This window comes from Ptychodera flava, chromosome 17 (genome assembly GCF_041260155.1).
Source record: "Ptychodera flava strain L36383 chromosome 17, AS_Pfla_20210202, whole genome shotgun sequence".
Taxonomy (NCBI): domain Eukaryota; kingdom Metazoa; phylum Hemichordata; class Enteropneusta; family Ptychoderidae; genus Ptychodera; species Ptychodera flava.
In genome coordinates, this window is record NC_091944.1 from 2,147,226 (window position 1) to 2,168,671 (window position 21,446).

The 21,446-nt window shown below is 38.2% G+C and overlaps 1 protein-coding gene across 1 annotated transcript in view; it reads left to right on the top strand.

The window, feature by feature from the left end:
• The window catches only part of LOC139116585 (uncharacterized), a 66,350-nt gene that overhangs the window by 40,878 nt on the left and 4,026 nt on the right, over positions 1 to 21,446 (top strand). The window contains exons 9-27 of the mRNA XM_070679181.1: positions 179 to 1,546; positions 2,567 to 2,829; positions 5,235 to 5,418; positions 6,521 to 6,636; positions 6,924 to 6,984; positions 7,770 to 7,954; positions 8,884 to 9,103; positions 9,508 to 9,635; positions 10,400 to 10,628; positions 11,102 to 11,197; positions 12,042 to 12,196; positions 13,066 to 13,221; positions 13,435 to 13,637; positions 14,607 to 14,795; positions 15,098 to 15,305; positions 15,664 to 15,838; positions 16,559 to 16,818; positions 20,369 to 20,570; positions 21,129 to 21,272. Of these exons, the coding sequence (XP_070535282.1) occupies positions 179 to 1,546; positions 2,567 to 2,829; positions 5,235 to 5,418; positions 6,521 to 6,636; positions 6,924 to 6,984; positions 7,770 to 7,954; positions 8,884 to 9,103; positions 9,508 to 9,635; positions 10,400 to 10,628; positions 11,102 to 11,197; positions 12,042 to 12,196; positions 13,066 to 13,221; positions 13,435 to 13,637; positions 14,607 to 14,795; positions 15,098 to 15,305; positions 15,664 to 15,838; positions 16,559 to 16,818; positions 20,369 to 20,570; positions 21,129 to 21,272 (4,542 nt within the window). The remainder of the gene's footprint in view (positions 1 to 178; positions 1,547 to 2,566; positions 2,830 to 5,234; positions 5,419 to 6,520; positions 6,637 to 6,923; positions 6,985 to 7,769; positions 7,955 to 8,883; positions 9,104 to 9,507; positions 9,636 to 10,399; positions 10,629 to 11,101; positions 11,198 to 12,041; positions 12,197 to 13,065; positions 13,222 to 13,434; positions 13,638 to 14,606; positions 14,796 to 15,097; positions 15,306 to 15,663; positions 15,839 to 16,558; positions 16,819 to 20,368; positions 20,571 to 21,128; positions 21,273 to 21,446) is intronic.

A 21,446-nucleotide genomic window follows, 5' to 3' on the forward strand; every position in this document is an offset into this window, starting at 1 on the left:
GCATGTGAACCTGCTGGTACAGTTTGTGTAGAAAAATAGTCTGTGATGATGTTGTATGTTTACAAAGTGATTTGTTGGTATTTGTTGAAATTTGTGTAATCAAATCATCACAGAGTCTATCACAGAAATGTTATTTCCAGCTGTCAGACATGAGGGTAAGTGTATCATGACATTACAGGTAGAGACGCTGGAAGTTGGTCAAATGCATCCCGGCTAATTGCGCATCAGGTGTACATCCATGGTAAATTCCAGGCCGGATTGCTGTCTGTGGATACGGGTGAAATGTACGGCTGGGATACACTGGTAGTGGACGGCAGCAGTGCCGAGTTCAAGTTTGAAGCGTTTGGAGAATTCAGTTGTAATGACATTGAAGTTACCGCAGGCACCATGGAGATTTTTAATCCAGCTACAATTCAAGGGAAGGATCACCCCTTGTGCAACTTTGTGAGAATTGGGAGTGAAGGAAGTATACTTTTGGACAAGGATGGTGGAGATAGAGAAATTTGGAGAGATGTTCCCTCTCATTTGTATGCAGAAATGGTCATAGTGAACGGTACACTGCATGCTGGTGGACTGACAGCTGGCCCTGGATGGTACAATTTAGCAGTTGGTCCTGTAGGACTTTTCACTCTCCAGGCATTTACATCTGAACTGTCAATCAATACTGTCATCATTGCTGGAACAGTCGACATTCTCAATCCAATCACAATCAAAGGAAGAGATAGGCCATATTGTGTTGAATTCACTGAACTCCCTGGTGGCAGTATCACAATTGACAGTGGAAACTACGAAGGCAGCGGCCGCACCAACCTGACATACTCCACTTTGTTGGCAGACTACATCACCCTTGATGGTGACTTCACTGCCTTGAACTTGTCCTTCACCACAATCAAGTTGACTGTTGGTGGTAGTATGACCTTTGACCCAGCCACACCAGAAATAGCGGATGAAATTGTGGTGCGCGACAGTGGCCTGGTGGAAGTCCTGAAACCAATCACCATTCGTGGTTTAACAGGTGAAAAGACCAATGCCATTACAATCAATGGTACTATGAAACTTGACACTGCAGCAGGGGACCACACAAACAGACAATGGTCAGCAGGTGAAGCATCCATTTTCCATCTTGTCAACCTGACTGTGATTGGTGAATTCCATGGTGGCTTACTATCTGAAGATGATGGATGGACTTTCCTGATAGTTGACACCGGTGCCATCATGACCTTTGAACCCAACACAACCTGGTACATATTCTCTGCATACATAGCTGGCAGTGTGAAATCATACATCCCGTTCCTTGAAGAATTTCCTTTGATTTGTGGAACTCTGACAATAGACGAAGGGGGTGTCTTTGACATTGACTATAAGGGTCCGACTGTAAATGACATCCTCGGAGCCCCCTACTCGACCCTAAAAGTTGAAATTCAAATTACTGTTGATGGGATGTTGAAGACAGGATCTCTCCATCTTGAAACTCCAACAGCCGTTGTCGGGAACACCGGACAAATCAATGTGGATGGTGGCGGTTACCTCAGTGACGAAGGACCAGGTAAGTTACCGGGTAGTTGTCACTGTGTATTCTCTGATGATCACTCGTCATAACCAAGCTAAGGTGGCTTTCAGCAATTATAAAGTAACTAGGGAGCCTTGTCACAAATTGCAGTTCATGTTTAGCAACTAGTAAGTTTATTTTCAAAGGTTGACAAATAACAATCCTACAGTTGTGGTCGCTTAATAGGTTAAAAAAAACCCAAAATTTTGGCAAGATAACTCTTTCGTAATTATGTGTGTGTACATTATATTTATCTTTGACTTAAACTTTAAAAATGAACTCCAGTTTTTAATCTGCATCTACTCAGAATTTCTTTCTGCTCATTTACAGAATTTTGAAATATTCTCTCACAAATCAGCAGCCAATTATTCCACTTTACAATTTCACTTTGTGCTAATTGTGTTGTTTTTCTCTTTCATACCAGTAATATCATGGATCAACCTGGTCAAAAATTTATTATCATTTGTTTCGTCCTGTGATGTGTATATGATATTAGACCTTTAATGTCGTAATAAATTTTTAAAGTTTCATTATTTGTTGAAAAAATAATAAATTCAATATTCAATTCTAGAATATTGGTTTGCAGATGATAGCTGATCTCGGAATACTTTTTCCTCTGTCTTGCTCAGAGCAAATTGATCACCAATGCAGACATAGGAAGTACAAACATGCTTATAAAAGTAGCAAGATAGAACCGTACAATATTAATCTTATATCTTACCTTACCAGTACAATGAAACCAATACTGTTATGAATGTAGTTGTTCATACATGAAACAAGTATTGAATTTTTAGGTCCCATACTTGTCTATCATGGCCACTCTCAGAAAAGATATAGAAAAAGTGTGACTGTTTATTGTTGCAATTTATAAATTATGAATGCATAAGCAAAAAAAAGATCCTTGTAAAAGACAACGGAATATGCAAGTTATCAATTGTTTTGATATTTCACATATAAATTATTGATTGTCATGGTGATCAAGCATCAAACAACTGACATGACATCAATGTTTCACAGGTGCTGGAATTTCATCTTCTGATAATGGGGGTTCTGGAGCAAGTTACGGTGGACGAGGTGGCCGAGCCTGCAAATCATCAAGTGAATGTACTTTGGCAAACATGCCGTATGCTGACATATTCCGGGATACAGAGATTGAGTGGGGAAGTGGTGGTGGCTCCGGCAGTGGAGCTGGTGGTCGGGGCGGAGGCCGTATTTACTTCCGAGTTCAACATTCGTTTACCATGGATGGGCATATCAGTCTGAATGCTGAAAATGCTGCTGTAAGTATGTGTGTCTGGTAAAACCAGGTGTGTGTAGACTATAATATCTCTAATACAGATACCTGTTTGATGCCATTCATAAAACCAGGTGTGTATAGACATATCTCTAATGCAGATACCTGTTTAATGCCATTCATAAAACCAGGTGTGTGTAGACATATCTCTAATGCAGATACCTATTTAAAGGCAGAGCCTCCTTTAAAAAGACGCCAAGGTTGTGGCGGCGTTCATTGTGTAAATGGACACCAAACAGGCAACATGCTGGCACATGCTCCAGAAAATGCCACTTTTAGTTATCCCCGGCTGCAAAAACACAGACAGACTGCCAAGCGGTCAGCGTGAACTAGCTGCCTATCGAACTCTGTGGTTATATTCAAAGTTTAACGTGACTGGAAGACAATTTTTTAGGAAATTCGAGCGTTTGTGGTGGGGAATCAATGACCATTGGCGATTTGAACCGACCGTCAATCAAAAGCTTGCATAAACTCTGTTTGCAGGATTAGCAAAATGTGACAAAAGGTTGAGATCAGTTTGTGTAATCAATATTATAGAAATCAAACATCATACTGGCCATGTGTTTGACTGGGAGGAGAACTCCACTAATGCGAGAACCTGGGATTGAAAAGTGCGGCTTTAATGCCATTTATAAAACCAGGTGTGTGTAGATATACCGGTTTCTCTAATACAGATACCTGTTTAAAGGCGGAGCCTCCCTTTAAAAGGACGCCAAGTTATGGCGGTATTCATTGTGTAAGTGGACACCAAACAGGCAACACGCGGGCACACGCTCCAGAAAATGCCACTTTTTAGTTTTTCCCGACCGCAAAAACACAGACAGACTGCCAAGCGGTCAGTGCGAAGTTGCTGCCGATCGAACTCTGTGGTTATATTCAAAGTCTACGCGAGTAGAGACAATTTTTTTAGGAAATTTGAGCGTTTGTGATGGGGAATCAATGACCGTTGGTGATTTGAACCGACCGTCAATCAAAAGCTTGCATAAACTCTGTTTGCAGGATTAGCAAAATGTGACAAAAGGTTTAGATCAGTTTGTGTAATCAATGTAGTAGAATCAAACATCGTACTGGCCCAATGTTTGACTGGGAGGAGAACTCCACTAATGCGAGAACCTGGGATTGAAAAGTGCGGCTTTAATGCCATTCGTAAAACCAGGTGTGTGTAGATATATCTCTAATGCAGATACCTGTTTAATGCCATATTTCATATGGACGCTCTTTGCCCATGCATTTATTACTAGCATTTTAATATACAGAGATTCTGTATACATCAGGCATTGATATGGCATTAATACTCATTTATGAAATGAAGATATGCTGTATGCCAATTTCTCTTTGGCATCTGGGTACTTCATCAAGCACCCTAAAATTCCCCATGCTACTGTCACTGTCACGTCCTTGTATTTGTTTGTCTTGGATTAAGAAAAGATTTTGAGATTTCTTTACAGCCAGTGTACATGATATAAAACTTTTCTGAGTGCATGTCAGAGTTTCAGCAGCACTTCCCATGAAGCTCTCCTCTAGTGGCAGGTTTTGTCAACTAAAATGAAACATTGCTTAAGGTTCCAAGACAAGAAATCGACCTTTCAAAGCTAACGATTCTCTATTGGTTAATAAGCTCAGAATCCCCGTAAATTATATATTTTCCGAAAGCCTAGATATAGAGGAACATTTTTGTTACCATAGTGTCCCCATTGTTTACATAACTATCACGTGACAGGTAATTTGCATAACCTTTCAAAAATCGGTTTTCCCTATGTTTTGTTTCAATGCTTTGAGATATATGGCTGAAATTTGTGTGAGTGCAAGCTGTCCCAGGGATCTTTAAAAGTGTGTCTCAGAATTTTTTTAAACCTTCTTAAACAATTTTTATGCCAGAAAAACTTCCAGAGCAGCGAATTTAACCCTACTTAATTTCTTTAAAATTGTGCTAAAAAAACTAAGCAAGATATAAAAAATCTGAGACACACTTTAGAAGAGCGTTGTGACAGCTTGTATTCCAGCAAGTTTGAGTAAGATATTTTGAAGTATTGAGACAAAACATAGGGAAAACAGATTTTTGAAAGGTTATGCAAATTACCTGTCATGTGATAGTTATGTAAACAATGGTGACACTGTGGTTACCAAATTGTTCCCTATATCTAGGCTTTCAGAAAATGTATAATTTAGGGGGGTTCTGAGCTTATTAACCACCTGAGAATTGTTAGATTAAAAAAGGTCAATTTCTTGTCTTGGAACCTTAACTTGTTTAATATACTGCTTACTGTGATTATAAGTACCGGTAGGACTTGAATGGTCAGTGAATAATTTCAGAGACATTACAAACATGTATCTTTGGTAACTTCAGTTGATGGAGAATAATTTTGTTAAGTCATCGTTGCTCTTTGATAGGGGTCTAATGGTGGTGGTGGTAGTGGAGGTGGGCTTTGGATACGTACTGAATCTTTCATTGGTACCGGAACTATTGCCAGCAATGGAGGAAATGGCAATGGATATGGAGGCGGTGGATCTGGTGGAAGAATCAACATTTATTATGAAACGGGAGATTACCATAGTGGAAAAGTTACTTCCAAAGGTAGGTACCACAAGCTGACCACACACATACCACTCTCATATTGCCTGTGTGGTAACCGTACCATCGTCTGATAGAGTCTCTCATACTGGTGATCTCTGAGTCTGAAGTCGCCAGACTATGATGGCAAGTCGGCTACAGTAGTCACTGTGTCATGATGCCTCTTCATACACTCCTCTGACATACACTGAGTAGCTTGAACAATGCCGCTACTCTATTTCAAAGATAATGTCATCAAAATATTCTGTTCACACCATGACCGTTAGATTGTGAAATCAGTTGCCTTAGACTAAAATACAGCAGTTTTGAGAAGTCTATCATTAAAGGCCCAATAGCTGTATCTTTTTCGCATTATTTTTGTGATTTTACTTCCAAACTAAAACAAGTTCATGGGAATGTACTCATTCAGGGGTGTCTATACAGGTAGAATAAACTGTCAACCTGGACTACATGTGCAATTTTGAGCAAGATAGTAATATATGTTTGCCCAAACATAAAATGGCGCCCTCATGCAAATAAAGCAAAAACACAGTACGCAGTGCATATATGCCTTGAGATCTTCACAGAAACAACAGAGTAGTCCAATATAATGCATACTGATGAATGTTTTCAACTGGGACACCATGTGCTATGTTTTTTTTTGTAATATTACAAATTTTTAAAAATGGCGGGAAATCAAAATAACGGTTAAAATTTAAATTAACTTGTCCAATTTTCAGTGGGTAAACGACTATATCCTTTAAATCTGCAGAATTTAAAGAAAATCAAGAGAAAAAAGAAAGCCTTTTTCAGGTCGACAATTTTTTTCAAGTTACAGCTACAGGGCCTTTAACATGCCCCCCAAAATATTGTACAAAAATTTTGATGAGACTGTCGTAAATTACTCTTGCGTGTTACCATTGATTTTCTGATCAAAAACTAATTCACAGGATTTGAACACAAACTGCAGGAATAAAGAAAGTTGCATAAAAGCAAAATCTGAATTTAAGTCTTCAGTGCAAAATGTTGCACCTGCATTGGTGTATTGAGAAACAAAGTGACCAACAAAGCTATGTACAACTGCATCATTTTGAGATTCAAAGTTATTGATGTTTTACATTTGCAGGTGGCAGTGTTTCTAATTCCAATGCAGAGCCAGGCGGTCCGGGTGTTGCCTATCTGAGCGGGACAAATCCCATCCATCGAAATCTAAGGATTGACAACAAATGTCAACAAGCACATGTAAGTCCACATTTTGATTTGGGGAGGAAAAAGAAAGGTTGGGGGGGGGGGGAAGGATGAGGGAAGAATGGAAGGGGAAGGCAGCAGACAAACAAAACAAAACAAAACAAAACAAAGACAGAAAAGTAAAAGATTTATTCTACCAAACTAAATGGATTATGTTTCGTCTTTTTTCCTCATTTTGACAAAAATTTACAAGATATCTGGTGAATTAATGTTCAGTCCAGTTTGCAGCATTCTAAAAAGTCAGAGAATGGAATCAATACAATTTTCTGTTTTGTTTGAAGGTGACAAGACCTACTGGTGACAGAGCCACAGATGAACACTACAATGAATATTTGTCAACAGGTATGGCTGTCTTCTCCACAACATATGACCTTATAAGCTGTCGTTGCTATATTTGTATTTCAAACTCAAATACAAAAAAAAAATGTTTGAAAATGCTGGCCTCTGATGATTCCATTTTGGTAACTAAAATTATGCAAGTTTATTTGAGGTCATAGAAGGGTAACACATCTGTTCCCCTATAAAAGATTGATTTATATGATCCAGTGTAAATTAACACTTCAGTTCAGTTCACATGTGAGGGGAACCAGTTGTTGATGTGGCCTCTGTAATTGTAATTTTACAATTAAATGGGTGTCTATAATAGATAAAGAAGTACAGTATGATTTACTTATTACTCATTTACACTCTAATTTCTTTCTTGTGTAAGTTCTCATTAGCATGGCATAAATTTACAGATAAGTAGAGGGCATTTAAATCCCTTTCACTGCACTATTACTGGAGGTGACATGATTGTCATTTGCATTGCAAATCAACTCATAAAAGTTGAACTGACAGTAGACTGAGTCTTTTGTCATATCTTATCAACAGTGAACTTTAACAGCAAAATGTCTATAAGGGTTAGTACTATGTCTCCCTGTTTTATAACGTATACCCACGTAAAAAACCCTTCATATACTTTTATCGGTGAAAACAATAGTATGTGTTGCTCACATTTCTATACGATTTTATTCCTTGAGAAAATTATCAAAGACATCTTCTATAAACCAAGGGAGAGAATCATCACCATGTATTGGTTTACATCATATCAAATTTTCAAATACTTCTTTACATTTTGACTCATGTAGGAGCCATTGCATATCTGTTACCCCCAACTGATGACTTCATCTATGAGTTTACTCATGTTGAAGTGTATGGTGCAGCTGAATTGGCTATCTTTGGAAATCGTACTGTGGTGAAATCAGATCACATCTATGGAGATGACACTGGTTATGTCAGCATTGGCCCATATCAGTACCTAGAACTCACAGCGGTAAGGTTTATTGTACGTAATGTAGAAACACACACAAAGGTCAATTTGGCACTTTATATGTTTATTGAGTTGATAAACCAAAGGTTGTTTGTGTTCTGAAGTTGCATGAGTCGCAGTGTCAAAACACATGCCTTTCTTCAATATGTTGTATCAATAGATTTGAGATAACTTCCTTCACTATCAAATAGTCTACAGGTATTTTTTATCCCAAGGATGGCAAGTCCCAGTACCTCTGTCTTATGAGTTTTTGTTTCATAGAGAATAATACATCTATTTTTGTGTCACCCTTGTCACTTGTTAATGAACCAATGGTAAAGCCTGATTTGTATTCCCTCATGGTGAAATTTCAACTCAGTAGCTGCACTGTGATTGGCTCAATAGCATGTTTTTAGATGGTTTCATTAGCATACAAGTTCAATTACACCAAAGAAGGCTATTAGGCACAAAAGTGTAAATTATTATTCTGTGGTGTTTACCAAGCCATACAAGTTCCTACAATTGCACACATCTATCATATTACATAGGAAGAACAGTGCATGTTTCTCTGACATGCTGAAATGAGTCGTATAATATATAGTAACATGTTATGTTAGTGTGGCCCTCAAATTAAAAGTGAAACTTTTGCTGAATCTTTCTTTGACAAAACTTTCAAACATTCTCTTACCAAATCAAGAATGAAAATAACTTAGAAGAAACAAAGGAATGGATATGTACCGATAGTTGAAATTCAAAATGGCTGCTGTCCCTGTCTTATAGAGAAAAACTAGAATTTTGATTTTTACAAAAACTAAGACAGTGAAAGCTTTACTTACTCCAAGAACTTCAAAATGAGCTGCCACAAGTGGTAAACAAGAAGTGTAACAATTTGAGAGTCCAAATATCTGTTCCAGGGACGTATTCTACTTTGAATGTGTGTGATATTTTGCCAGGTCTCACCTTACAAAAGAGAAAATGTCACGTATGCTCCATACATCTATGAGAATGCAACCTTTAAGTTGCCCACAGCAACGAGTGAATTCCGCCAATCATTTGACTGGAACGAAGTATCCGGAGCCTTCAACCCATGTCCTGCCTCAATGCTGGTCAGTTCACAAGACAAAATCTGGGGAACACTGGATGGGTCCAATGCACATCTTCTGGTTGGCACAGGTTCGTGTTGTCATGGAGATAGAGGGAGAAAAAACACTGCGGTCATGATTATAGTCTCATAATGGATCAATCATTTCTACCATTTTGCAAATGGCTTGGTCTTTCTAGTTCGTTTTTTCAGATTATTACAAGTCATTAAATTAATATGACATGTTTTTCTGTAAGGTTTGGTTGTTGGTTGTCAACACTTAACACTGGATTCATGTATTTGATGATAACTACAATGGAGTGGGAATAAAATAATATTCAAATAACACCAAAATATTGAAGATGTTGACTGTGAAATCTTGAATAAAACTGACATTTAACCATCTATAATTTTAAGCATCTATAACTATGAGCCCAGTATGAAACAACAGAAACCTACAACCTTCAAGACTTCCCATCTTCATCTTGACTTCCAGGTGGAACAATCACAATGCAGTTGCCTGCAACGCGTGATCTACAATTTGTCGGTATTACAATTCAAGATGGCGGCCTCTTTGACTTGAAAAGTCTTGAGGGTGTGGAAGAAGAGCAATGGCATGTCCAGGTAATATCTTTTGTCATTTGTGTTTGAAAGTTTATGTCTTTAGTGTTTGTTCGTGAAGTTAAATAGGATTGTTTTTCATTCCAAGGACAATAGTTGTCATTTTTAATAATTTTTATCAACAGAAGCAAGTGTAGAACGATTTGTTATACTTCTGCCAAAGTATGTTGAAATACAAAATCTTAGCTTCACAAACACAATGCACACATACATTGTGTGGTGTTATTGTCAGTAAACGAATTCTAGTCCAGACTAGACTGACTGTGTTAGTAAGTTTGAAAATTGGGGTGAAATAAGAAACTATTTATAAACAGAGAAAAAGTGCATCAAAATTTCCACAAATTGAGTTTTAATAACCACGAAAGATCATACAGCTAAAGATTTTGACCAGCTCAAGACACTCTAGTTTGAATCTGTCCACCCTCACGCTATCCAGAGCTGCAGGTCAAAGTTCATCGTATTTAGTAGATCACATCATGTGTTCTTCTCTTAGGTGTGCAGCCTTTCACAGCAGTGTTGCTTACTCCTTACCTCAAGATACTGACTGGTCAACACATTTAGAGAATTCATGCTCTTCAAATTCATTTATCTGGTAAACTCACCCTCATTAAAAGAGGGTGTCCACTGCACAGTTGCCCTTACAATCCCTAATACCCATTTCTGGAAATAGACTTCTCAGTTGACGACATTTGAAGGTCATTTCCTTATAGGTCCAATGCCGCATGGTTTGTAAATCTGACACATATTTCTATCTTCAAAATTTACAGGTTGTGCCAGGATCTGGTGAGGGCAAGAGATACGGAAGAGTCACCATAGAGGGCGGTGGTCAGTTTGTGGCCGCCAACCTTGAGCTAAATGCTCATTCACTGATTGTTGATTCTGCTGGTCTGTTGTCAGTGAATAATGGTGGTGTACTGTCAGGACAAGGAACGCCAAATGCCCTGGTAGCTGGAGGTGGTGGATATGGTGGCCGTGGTGGGAAAGGCCAGGCTTCAGGTAAGTACCATAAAAGAAGTCTTTATGACAAGAACAGTTTCAGCAATTAGTTTGCACAATCAAAATGTCTCTGATTTAAGTTCCAATTTTTATGGTGTAAGGCTTGTAAATAATTTGCAAGAATGAAAATATTTTCAGGGAAACCTGCATTATGTTGTGAGAAATTATCATACTGGCATGAGATAGACACAGCTTTGCTAAAAGTTCCGTGTGAAAGCAATGAAACAAGAAATTTGTTCATCCCTGACAACATCGTGAGACCGCCAACATTGTGTGAGTTTGTGTATGAAAAATTCGGACTGAACAGTTTTCCAGACTGTGACCGCAAGATAATACTTGCCGTGCAGTTACAAAGTTGTACAGTGAGTGAGCCATCTCTCTCTCTATGGTTCATCATGGTTCTTATTACTGACAATATAACTAGTAAAATGCATGGGTGTCAACATAGTGTGTATTTTGTTAACCCAATGTAGATACAACAACAGGACTTGAATACGGTAAACGACTTGAGCCAGTAGACTTTGGCAGTGGAGGAGCTGGACGTAGTTCAGGCACCAATGGAGGCATTGGTAAGTAAATATAAGTACTTTCTTTTGAGAGAAAAAAAAACCATCAGTAATATGGAACAATTTTAGTGCAACAGCAAATACTAACAAGGTTGGCTTCGTCTCAAAATGACATGGCGTGGCTTTTAAGGTTGTATGCACCTTGAAAGTGAAAAACTTAAACTTTTGCTCAAACTTTCCTCAATGAAACAAACCAAATCAAGAATAAAAGTCAGGGGTCGCCTTTCAAACTTTGGCACTAAAGAGACAAATTACCTAAGATTTCCTGATATTTGAAATTCAAAATGGCCACCATCCCTGAGCTAATTCTATGGGAAAAAATACAATTTTTGATTTTCAAGAAACTAAGACGTTGAAAACTTTTCTTACACCAAGAGCTTTAAAATGAGACCCCACAAGTGGTAGATCAGAAGAGAATTGATAAAATTTGAAAGCCTAGATATCTGTCCCTGAGATGCGTTCTACCTTATTATAGTTTGTAAAAGATGGACAAGTTTATCTCTCATGTGGAGCTATTTCAATGGAGAATGTTGTTTGTATCTCAGTGTATCTATATATGATAAGTTGTCCTTAAAACCACTGAAATAAGTTGAGAATTGTAACATATATTCAGTTCATACGTTTGGTATACTGTGGAGATTCATCTGATATCACATCACGTTGTATGAGTATAATTACCTAATGCATGATGGAAACAAAAAGCTTTCCAGGCAATAATTGTATCATAATTCCTTGTATAGTGTAAAGGAACAAAATTAATTAAGTTATATTGAGCTTCGAAGTTCAATTCATAATGGGAGTGAAGGTGATTGGTTAACTTTGTTACATCCACATCTGTATTTTCCAGGTGGTGGTATATTGCGTCTCACTGTGCAGACTGACCTGACCGTTGAGGGCGTTATCAGTGCTGATGGCAATTCAGGAACCACCAACACTGGAGGTGGTTCTGGCGGGTCCATCTGGGTGACGACTGAAACTTTAGAAGGTTTTGGAATAATTCGGGTACAGTACTCTTTGTTTTATTCTTACCAATATGCTGATTCTCAGGGAGTCCAACATTGGATTACCAAATTGTGGGATATAGGTTATTTGTTTACATTATAGGTCTATGTTTTATACTTAGTACACATTATCCCTTTTAGAACTTGTCTTCACTGTCCAATGCGTAACAAAAGATGTACACGTATGTACTCTATGCCTCAAAATCCACAAGCAGTGTGTAGCTTGCACCTCAAAATTGAATCGTTTGCTCAAACTTCCTCAAGAAAACTTTCAACCAGTCTTTTACCAAGTCAAGAATAAAGAGTAGGGGTTGCTGTGCAAATTTAGCAATAATTTCTCAACATTTAGTCATATTTACCACTACCCTGTATTAACTCTAGGGGGAACAATTAAATTTTCAATTTTCACAAAACTAGGATTTTAAATTTTACTTAATAAATATTCTCTTTTACCAAGAGCTTCAAAATGAGCCCCGGCACCGGTAGACCAGTAAAGTATAGGAAAAATTTGAGTCTGTGCAACTCTATCTGAGGCACATGCCACTTAAAAGGAATTGATAAACTGATTGACTGATGTTGCTAAAATGCTGATAAATGTTGTTCATATCCATGCCAGTTTGTACTGTAGTTAATGATTTCACAGGGTGCTCATAATTTAATGGATGGAAAATCTTTAGTATAAGGAGGCCAGTGGTAGTAGGGAATTTACAGTAGGTGCATGTATACACCTTTGTTAATGAGACCAAGTTAGAAGTCATTTAATTAGTGGTTTAATTTGACTGATGTCTTGCTTAAACTGAATACTGTGATTCATTTATGTAAATATCCACTTTCTCTAAAGTTTTGTTATAACTCTATCTGATCCTTCAGGCAAATGGTGGCAGTGGTGGTACAAATGGTGGAGGTGGAGGTGGTGGTCGCATCGGCCTCTACTGGACCACCATGAAGCTATGGTATGGCCAGCTCCAAGCATATGGTGGGGATGGCAGCTATGGTATTGGAGGGGCAGGTACTGTTTTTACTGAGGTAAGTTTTCTGAATCTGACGATGGCAGATTTTCACAAAAGAACTAAAATTTTTGATGAATTATCTGGTTTTTGTTTTCAGATTTCTAAATTTGTGAGAAAATGAATTTTGTTTCTAAAGTAAGAACTCTGAATCATACCCAAATTATGAGCTTTCCTTTATTGCCAAATGTTAGTTTCAGTTGATATATTTCGTGAACACTTTTATTTCCAGGACACTGAAGAGCACATCACCAATCGATCACTGACCATCCATAACAACGACAGATCACCTCCAACACCATTCATTGAAGACTATGATCAGTATGAGCAAGATTCAAGCAGGACTTGGCTGTTGGAATACGATGAACGACATGATTATGAGGAGGTTCACATCATCAAAAATGGACATCTTGCCTTGCATCCTAACTTTACTAGGTTTGTGTCACTTTTATTCGTCTGGGAGATATTGTTCAGATTTCATGTCACAGGATATATCCTGTCACAGTCCATAGAGGGACTGTGATCCTGTATACAACTACCGCTACTCACCATTGTCCTGTAGTGGTAGTTCCATTTTATCCTGTAGTGGAAAACTCAATGGAATCTAACCCAGTCAGCTACATGTACCTACAAGTATGCTTGAAAAGGAAAGAACTAGCTGAATTTAGGACACACTGAATTTAAGGGTCTGCAAGCATGTTTTGCGATATTGTGCTACAACTGGCCGGTAATTGGATTTGTTTATCAATGGGCATGCAATCGCAATGTAATTTTTCCAGACAAGTTTGTTCAAAGGAAATATGGCAGCTTCCGATCCTGTTTCTCTACTGTCTATGGTTGCATTTGATTTCAAACAGTCTTTTCACAAAATGCAAGAAAAATGTGCTAATGGGGTTTTAAGTGTCATATCCTTTTTTGCATGAGATTTTAAGTTAATCTTGTTGAGTCTTTTGTGAACACTTCAGGAATGCATGATGAATCTCTTCAGTCAGTTCATTTTTTACACAAAGTATAAATGGCACCAAGTAATAATATAAATTGTTGAAGTTGCCACCCTTCAGGTATCAAACATCAAATGAGAGCCAGAGGCCAACTTAGTGTGCTTTTGTTTTTCTAATCTTAGTCACTTAGTTGAAGAGGACTTCTTTATCTTTAGACCCCAACAACTCTATCAAGTAGTTCTGTAGTGACACATATTGCAAAGAGATCATTGCATTATCAACTATTTGTATTTCATATACCTATGTTTTTAGATAAAAAAATGTGGTCAAAACTTCGGCATTATAATCTGTGCAATAACCAAACAGCAAATTTTCTAGTACGGTAAAAAATGTATATGTACTTACTTATGTGTGATTATTCTTAATTTAATTGAATATGAATCCATTATTTATCATCTTCCAGGCCTTTTGGACTACATGCATTTCAGTTTATTGGAGATCGTACAGGATGGCTTCACATTGGACCTGATCAGTACGCAGTAGGCCAGTTTGAAAGTCATGAGACGTTTGAAGTCAATATTCATGTACATGAAGATGGAGAGCTTGTTTTACCTCCAACATGTACTTGCAGAGGAGTGGATATAATTGTAGAGTAAGTATCTTAAAATACTAAATTAAAGATATGCTGTGAAGTGCGAATGAAATGCAGTTTACTGTACACGGTATTGAGTATTTACCAAATGCAAAATGAAGAACATAGACTGAAAAAGTGAATTTCATGAGCGTACTGGTTTCTAAAACAATATGTTTAGGCAAGAGGTGCAAGCATGTGAAATTTACAAAGAATGAATTTGTTTTCTTTGAAAGTGCTTGAATTTAGAGACTTATAATGACTGTTCATTGCTTGATCTTTCTTGAACAATACCATCATGTTCTTGTATTGTAATTTTTCAGAGGTATTCTGAGTGTTCATAACTTCACAATTGGTGACGGATGTCGACTGCTTCTCAGCCCCACTGGTCGTTCTCACCTGATAGATGATGACGCTGACACGGAGATTGAAATTGGCAACTACCGATTTGACAGACTGGAAGTGGAAAACAACGGTGAAATCACATCCATGGATGGCCTTGATGATACACAGAGAAAGATCAAATTTACGGTAAACTTTTTCATCAAATGAGTTCAGATTTTGATGCATGGATAATATCCAGAAAATGCTCGTACTGCATAATATAACAATAGGGCTGTCAGCTTCTGAGCTGGTGCAGAGTAAAATTGGAAATTTTGATTCAAAATTCACACTAGTACAATTTTTTATGGTCAATAATGGTACATATATATTCTTGTTCCATGATATGAACCTGCCCTCTATTTCCAAGACTGCATCTCCATAATGGTAATCTTACCCATGGAAATTGACCATTGTCCAGATATTTTCAATTCCTATATGGTAAAGCTGTTTTGAATAGCAAGAGTGCCCTATATGGACTTAATTCTTACTTCTACCCATCTCACAGGTTGGAGATTTTCACATCAAAGGTGGTGGACATGTACATACAGTAAATCTTGAAGTAAATGCTGACACTTTGATTATTGATGATCTTGGTCGTCTGGTGGCAGACTATCATTCCATTCCATGCAATGTCTCGGAAGGTGCCGGCAAAACTGGAACAAGTGACTATGGAAGTTCTGGTAGGTGATAAAAGCTTTAAATTTAAAAGTGGTGTCAAACATTTCCAATGATATCATATGTATAGAACAGTATCAAACTCAAAATCTTGGGAGAGGAGAATGTTGAAGAGCCCCACAGGTTTCATATTGGTCCCTGTAGACCAGAGAATAGTTTGGTGCACACTTGAGAAAAAACAAAACAACACTATACAGGAAATAGGCTAGTTGCCATTTCAAAGATACTTAAAGTCATTATATGTTGATAAATATTCATTTCAACTCTTCTTGTAAATTTTGATATACTGATCCAAATGTTAGATTCACTGGGTAAAAATTACTGATGGAGTCACTTGCCTCGTACATAGGGAAAGAAGATATCTGAAATCCGATGATGGAAATTCTGTTAGCTGCATCATAGTGACAGAGGCACTTGGGCATATGTCATTTTATAGGTTATTCTGTGGTCAGGGGAATGATAGTGGTCCAAATGAAGTCAATTACCAATCTTTTGACTTTTTGGTTATCAAAAGTGAAAAACAAATTCATCTGTGGACTCAAAAGTATGTTAAATTCAAACCCTGGCATGTAATTTGTTATTGAAGAGTCTTAAAGACAGTCATAATAATTGGCATAACTTCTAATTTAAGGAAGTTGATGATAATCTTAATCTCTTTGGAACCTAATCTAGTCTTCTTTCAAAATTTTACTTTCAAATTCCTTTGTGACTCTCTATCATAACAGGGGCTGGTCATGGTGGAAGTAGTGGTCGTGGATCACGGCAGAGAAAAACAGGGGCTCCATTTGGTCATCTGTATGAGCCAGACCACTTTGGTTGTACCGGAGGAGGCTCCGGAGGTGGGAAAGGAGGTGGCAAGATGACAATCAACACTGATTGGCTGAAGATTGACGGAGAAGTAAGTGCTAACGGAGAAGCCGGACAGAGCAGGGCTGCCGGAGGTGGCAGTGGGGGTTCCATACGTATCAATACCAGATTGATACAGGTAAGATGAACACATCACATAATTTATGACTAAACCAAACATAGTATTGTGAGGACATAGAAGGCAGGGATTAAGTTGGTTCCGGGAATTGATCTGATCAACAGAGTGTTTGTCGTTCACCATCTTATGAAATTCTTGTATATTAAAGGAATTTGTCAGCAGATCAACCACAACTGGATTAAAAGTCCACTGAAACCTTTGACTGCCATATTCACATGATGTCCAATGTTATCATAAAAACAAGAGTTTCATCACTATGTAATATTATGTTCAGAGTGTTGTGTATGATACGGCAGGCTACACAACAATTCTTTGTACAAAACTTTGTGAACATTTACTTGCAAAGTATTTCAGCTCCTTTACAAGTAGAAAGCTCCATTTCAGTGACTGTGTATTTTTCTTGGTTCTTCGTTCTGTTTGTGAAATATATTTTGATCTTCTTATCCAAAAACTGAGCGGAAATGCCATTTATGTCTTTGACATGTAAATACAGTCTGTATGTTTGTACCATGCAATATTATTTTTGATGAAATAAATAAATTCAAAAGTGGACTGGAGTTCATTATCAACAATAACATTCCCAGACTAGCATTGTACAAGGCCAGCACATACTGTAGGGAAAAACACAATAAAATGTACTGAACTTATAAATAGATAACAATGTAATGATATTTCCTTGCATTGTGATCAAGAATTCTGCAACTATCAAAGGTTATTTTACCTTAAGGTAGTGACTCGGGTTCCTTTGTAAATTTTAGCGATTTTGTGATTATTTCATATTCTGAACCCCTGAAATATGATCTTTTTATTAGAGAAAACTGTGAGGTAACATTGTACTAGAAAATGTCTTAAATTTTAGTGAAAACACGGCCTTCTAACCACTGCGCGAGTTATTATTTTCTTTTTGTTTTAACGGTCCGGATTACTGTCAGCGTTATCGTTATACCTTGAGGAGATTATGTAAATTTTTACGCACCATGTTCGCACGTCTTCATAAGAGACGCTATCCAACATGGCTGATGACTGCCGGCAGTAAAAGCAGTGTAGAAAACGCAAACGGGGGCCGAAGAAGCAAAATGGAAAGCTGATGGACGCGATGTTGTGTGTTGGCCGCTACAGCTAACACACAGCATCGTACACAGGGCTAGCGAGAGAGTTGCCGACATCGACGGTTATTTACGAAAAGTGAATAAAAGACTGGCATTTTTGGAAGCGATCGAGTAGCTGAGGTAGGCAGGGATACGACTTGGGCCCAAGAACGCTGAATTTCGACAGTAATTTGGCTTTTTACGTCAAGTCCCAAAATGGATTTGAAGTCACCGACCCTACGTACGGGTCTTTGCAGGGTTGTGGTGAGCGAGGCGATTAGCTGTAGCGGAACACATAGCATCGTACGCCGGGCTATAGATTACACTGCCGTCCAAAGAGAATCTATTTAATCTTCACTGGAAAATATGGTTCTATAACAGCAGCCCATATCTTGGACAGTCTTGGACTTAGTTTGTCCGGTTTCTAGTCAATTGGACCCTATGCCGATTGGACCCAAGTCAATTGGACCCGTGATTGATCGCGAGGTTTTACCAAATTATGAAGTCATACAATATATTCGAGCAATGCTTTGATTTAGCATACATAGTTTTATGTTTGGAGTTCGCTAGCAATTTATAAAGTCTTAGACGACCACCGTATATCGGCCTTGGCTCCTAAAGCTGGCCACGCAAATGTACCGTACGCACTGTACCTGCGGGCCGGGTTGCCGTCTCCGAGTACTAGCACTGTCGAAGTGAATTTCGTTGCACAAGTATATAAAGACTAGATACTGACTATGAAATACAGGTCTTGGTCATAGTGTTTTTAACGTCGGTCAGTGATACTGGACGTTAGCTGACCAACAAATGTGAAATGATTAAATAATATCTATCTCTATCATTGGGTCCAATTGACTTGGGTCCAATCGGCGTTGGGTCCAATTGACCAGTTCCCGTTTGTCCATGGATGTAGGAAGCATGGTTTGTCCAATTTGTCAATCCGACACTGTTATGTCGGTCTAGAGCACAGCAACGTACGCGAAACGTCGCTTCACGATCGTTGCCTGTCAATTTCTATCTGTGGTCAAGAGGTGTCGCGATATGTCGCCGTTTCAATTTTACAATGAGTGAATCTGTCGAGTATCGCCTCAGTCGTTTATTTTAAGTCATGAAGAATCGCTTTTACGTGTAACTGAAGTTGATTTTGGTTTCATACCCGAGGCCATAATAGTACATGTCACAGTGGAAAGCGAAATAGCGCACGAAAACCCGGTCATTTTTATGGTGAGCAAAAGGACTGCAGCAGATCACATGTGAAAACCACAAAAACAAGTGCGACTTTCCCGCATTCCTTGAACTTCTCAACTACAGAATTTTTTAGAGCATCGAGAGTTGGTCGTCTCATCTCCGAAAGCAAGCAAGCAAGTGACGTCTTGTACTATAGGCACAAAAATCGGCACTAAAATGAACTGGGCAACCATTTCACACTTGGTACGTGCATAAATTACGGGCTGTGAGACCGGAAGTCGAGCGCTAGCGAGAGAGCGAGCGCGCGTCGTCGGCAGAACGCAGACCTGTAAACCATTCCGGCTGTATGATTTTTTTAAACTTTTCTCGTCTTGTAACCAGACTCTAACCGTTACCAAACAGTGTACAGTTAATATAATTATAAGCTAGATACGTATTTGACAAACAGATTATGCCCTGAATTATCTCTCTAGTGTTTATCGTGTAAATAGTACCCACCGCTTACGCTGACCAGCCTCACGTTTCTACGCACAATTTCATCATTTTTAGGCGAACTAATGTTTAGGACTTGTCAGAAATTCTCTAACCTGATGCCCAATATTTAACCTAGACCCAGATCGAATAATTTTTTTTGAAACGCACAAAATCCGACTTTTTTCGGCGATTTTGTGTGAAAAATGGACGTTTACACAAATCGTCGATTTTCTCAGTTCCGATTTTGCTATGTATGCGCACCTTCAAATGAGTGTAAGTCGGCGACGCGTTGGCGGATTTCCCCGATTTTTCGCATGCTAACACTTCATGAATAGACCTGAAAAACCGTGTCTCAGATTTTTGATAAACCCCCCTGAAGTGACGATAACTTGACAAACGTGAACAAAAGCCGATAATTTATGCGAAAATCCGACAGTTCACACTTCGAAGGCTCACTGTGCAGAAACAAAAGCGAATTTCAAAAATCCAAAACACGGTTTTTCCCCTGTATATCCAGCTGTCTAGTGCCGTTAACAGATCACTTAGGGGTGCTGCCAATTCTTACTTATACTCTTTTAAGTGAAAAAATTCAAAATCACATGTTTTTGACTTAAACAAACATACCAATGCATGTTTGACAACTAAACAAAATTTTTACCTTCTTCAAATATAGACCTATTAGAAAATGTACCACATGTTGGGTGTGAGACCCTGTTTTCTATGTGAAACTTTTGATTGAAAATATGTGTCAACCAAACTGAGTCACTACCTTAACCTTAGATTCTATGTATATTGATTAGGGATATGGTGAAGTTGAAGTTAACGGTGGAGATGGTCATGTACACAGTAGTTACCATGGTGGCGGTGGAGCCGCTGGAAGAATTGCTGTCTACTTCTCTCTCAACAGAACCTACTCTGGTTCCTTCAACGCCCATGGTGGTCTCCCTGGTGGTGCCAACGCAGGGGCTGGTGGTCCAGGAACCATGATTTTCTATCATAATGGTAAAATCATGTCATAATGTGATTCAGTCAAGCAGTAGTATTGGGAGGAAATGGATTTCAAACAAAATTTAGTGCAAAATTTATGAGAAGAAATACATTCTTAAAATAGCCTAGAATATTATGGTTTGTTTCTGGTTTCTGCTACGCTTTGTGACCAGGCATTATCCTTGTTTTGGTGTGTTCAACAAATTGCCACCTAAGTGTTCTCAAATATCATTTTTATCACACAATGTAAATCATTGATATTCAGGATATCAGAAAAGTGAATTGACTCAAACAGACTGTAAGTATGAAGCTGCCTTTGTTTCGTACCTTCATGTGTGAAATGCTGAGAAGAAGGTATGTACAAAACAAGTCAAGAACTATTGTGGCAATCTTGCACCAAAAATTGTAGAGGGCAAAAGATTTAGTACATTGCATCACCTGATCCATTTTACAAAATGTTACAGCCTTTCACATGAGTTTATAGGTTGATACAGGAAGTACACTAAATTGCAAACTATAGGTTGATTTTTTTAGAGAAATCTATCTCATTTTGGGGATACATTTTTCCGTCAGATTTTGATCACTTATCTTTGATGGTGGACAACAATGGAAGGGGACCCAAAGAGGATGAAAACATGATTGAGGATTACCATGATCTCACTGAAGATGAAAGCAGGGCCTGGATTCTGCCATCGTCTGAAGACCATGAATTTTCTGGTAATTATTTAGATTTTGGTGAAATTATACAAATTTATTGTTATTTTATGTTGCATGTTAGTAATTTCATGGAAATAATGTGTCATATTTTGTCATTTCTTTCAACCAACATACTAGTTTTTATAATGTGAAAGTTATGTTTGGTTTATCTCAATGGCATTGAATTTTCTGTGT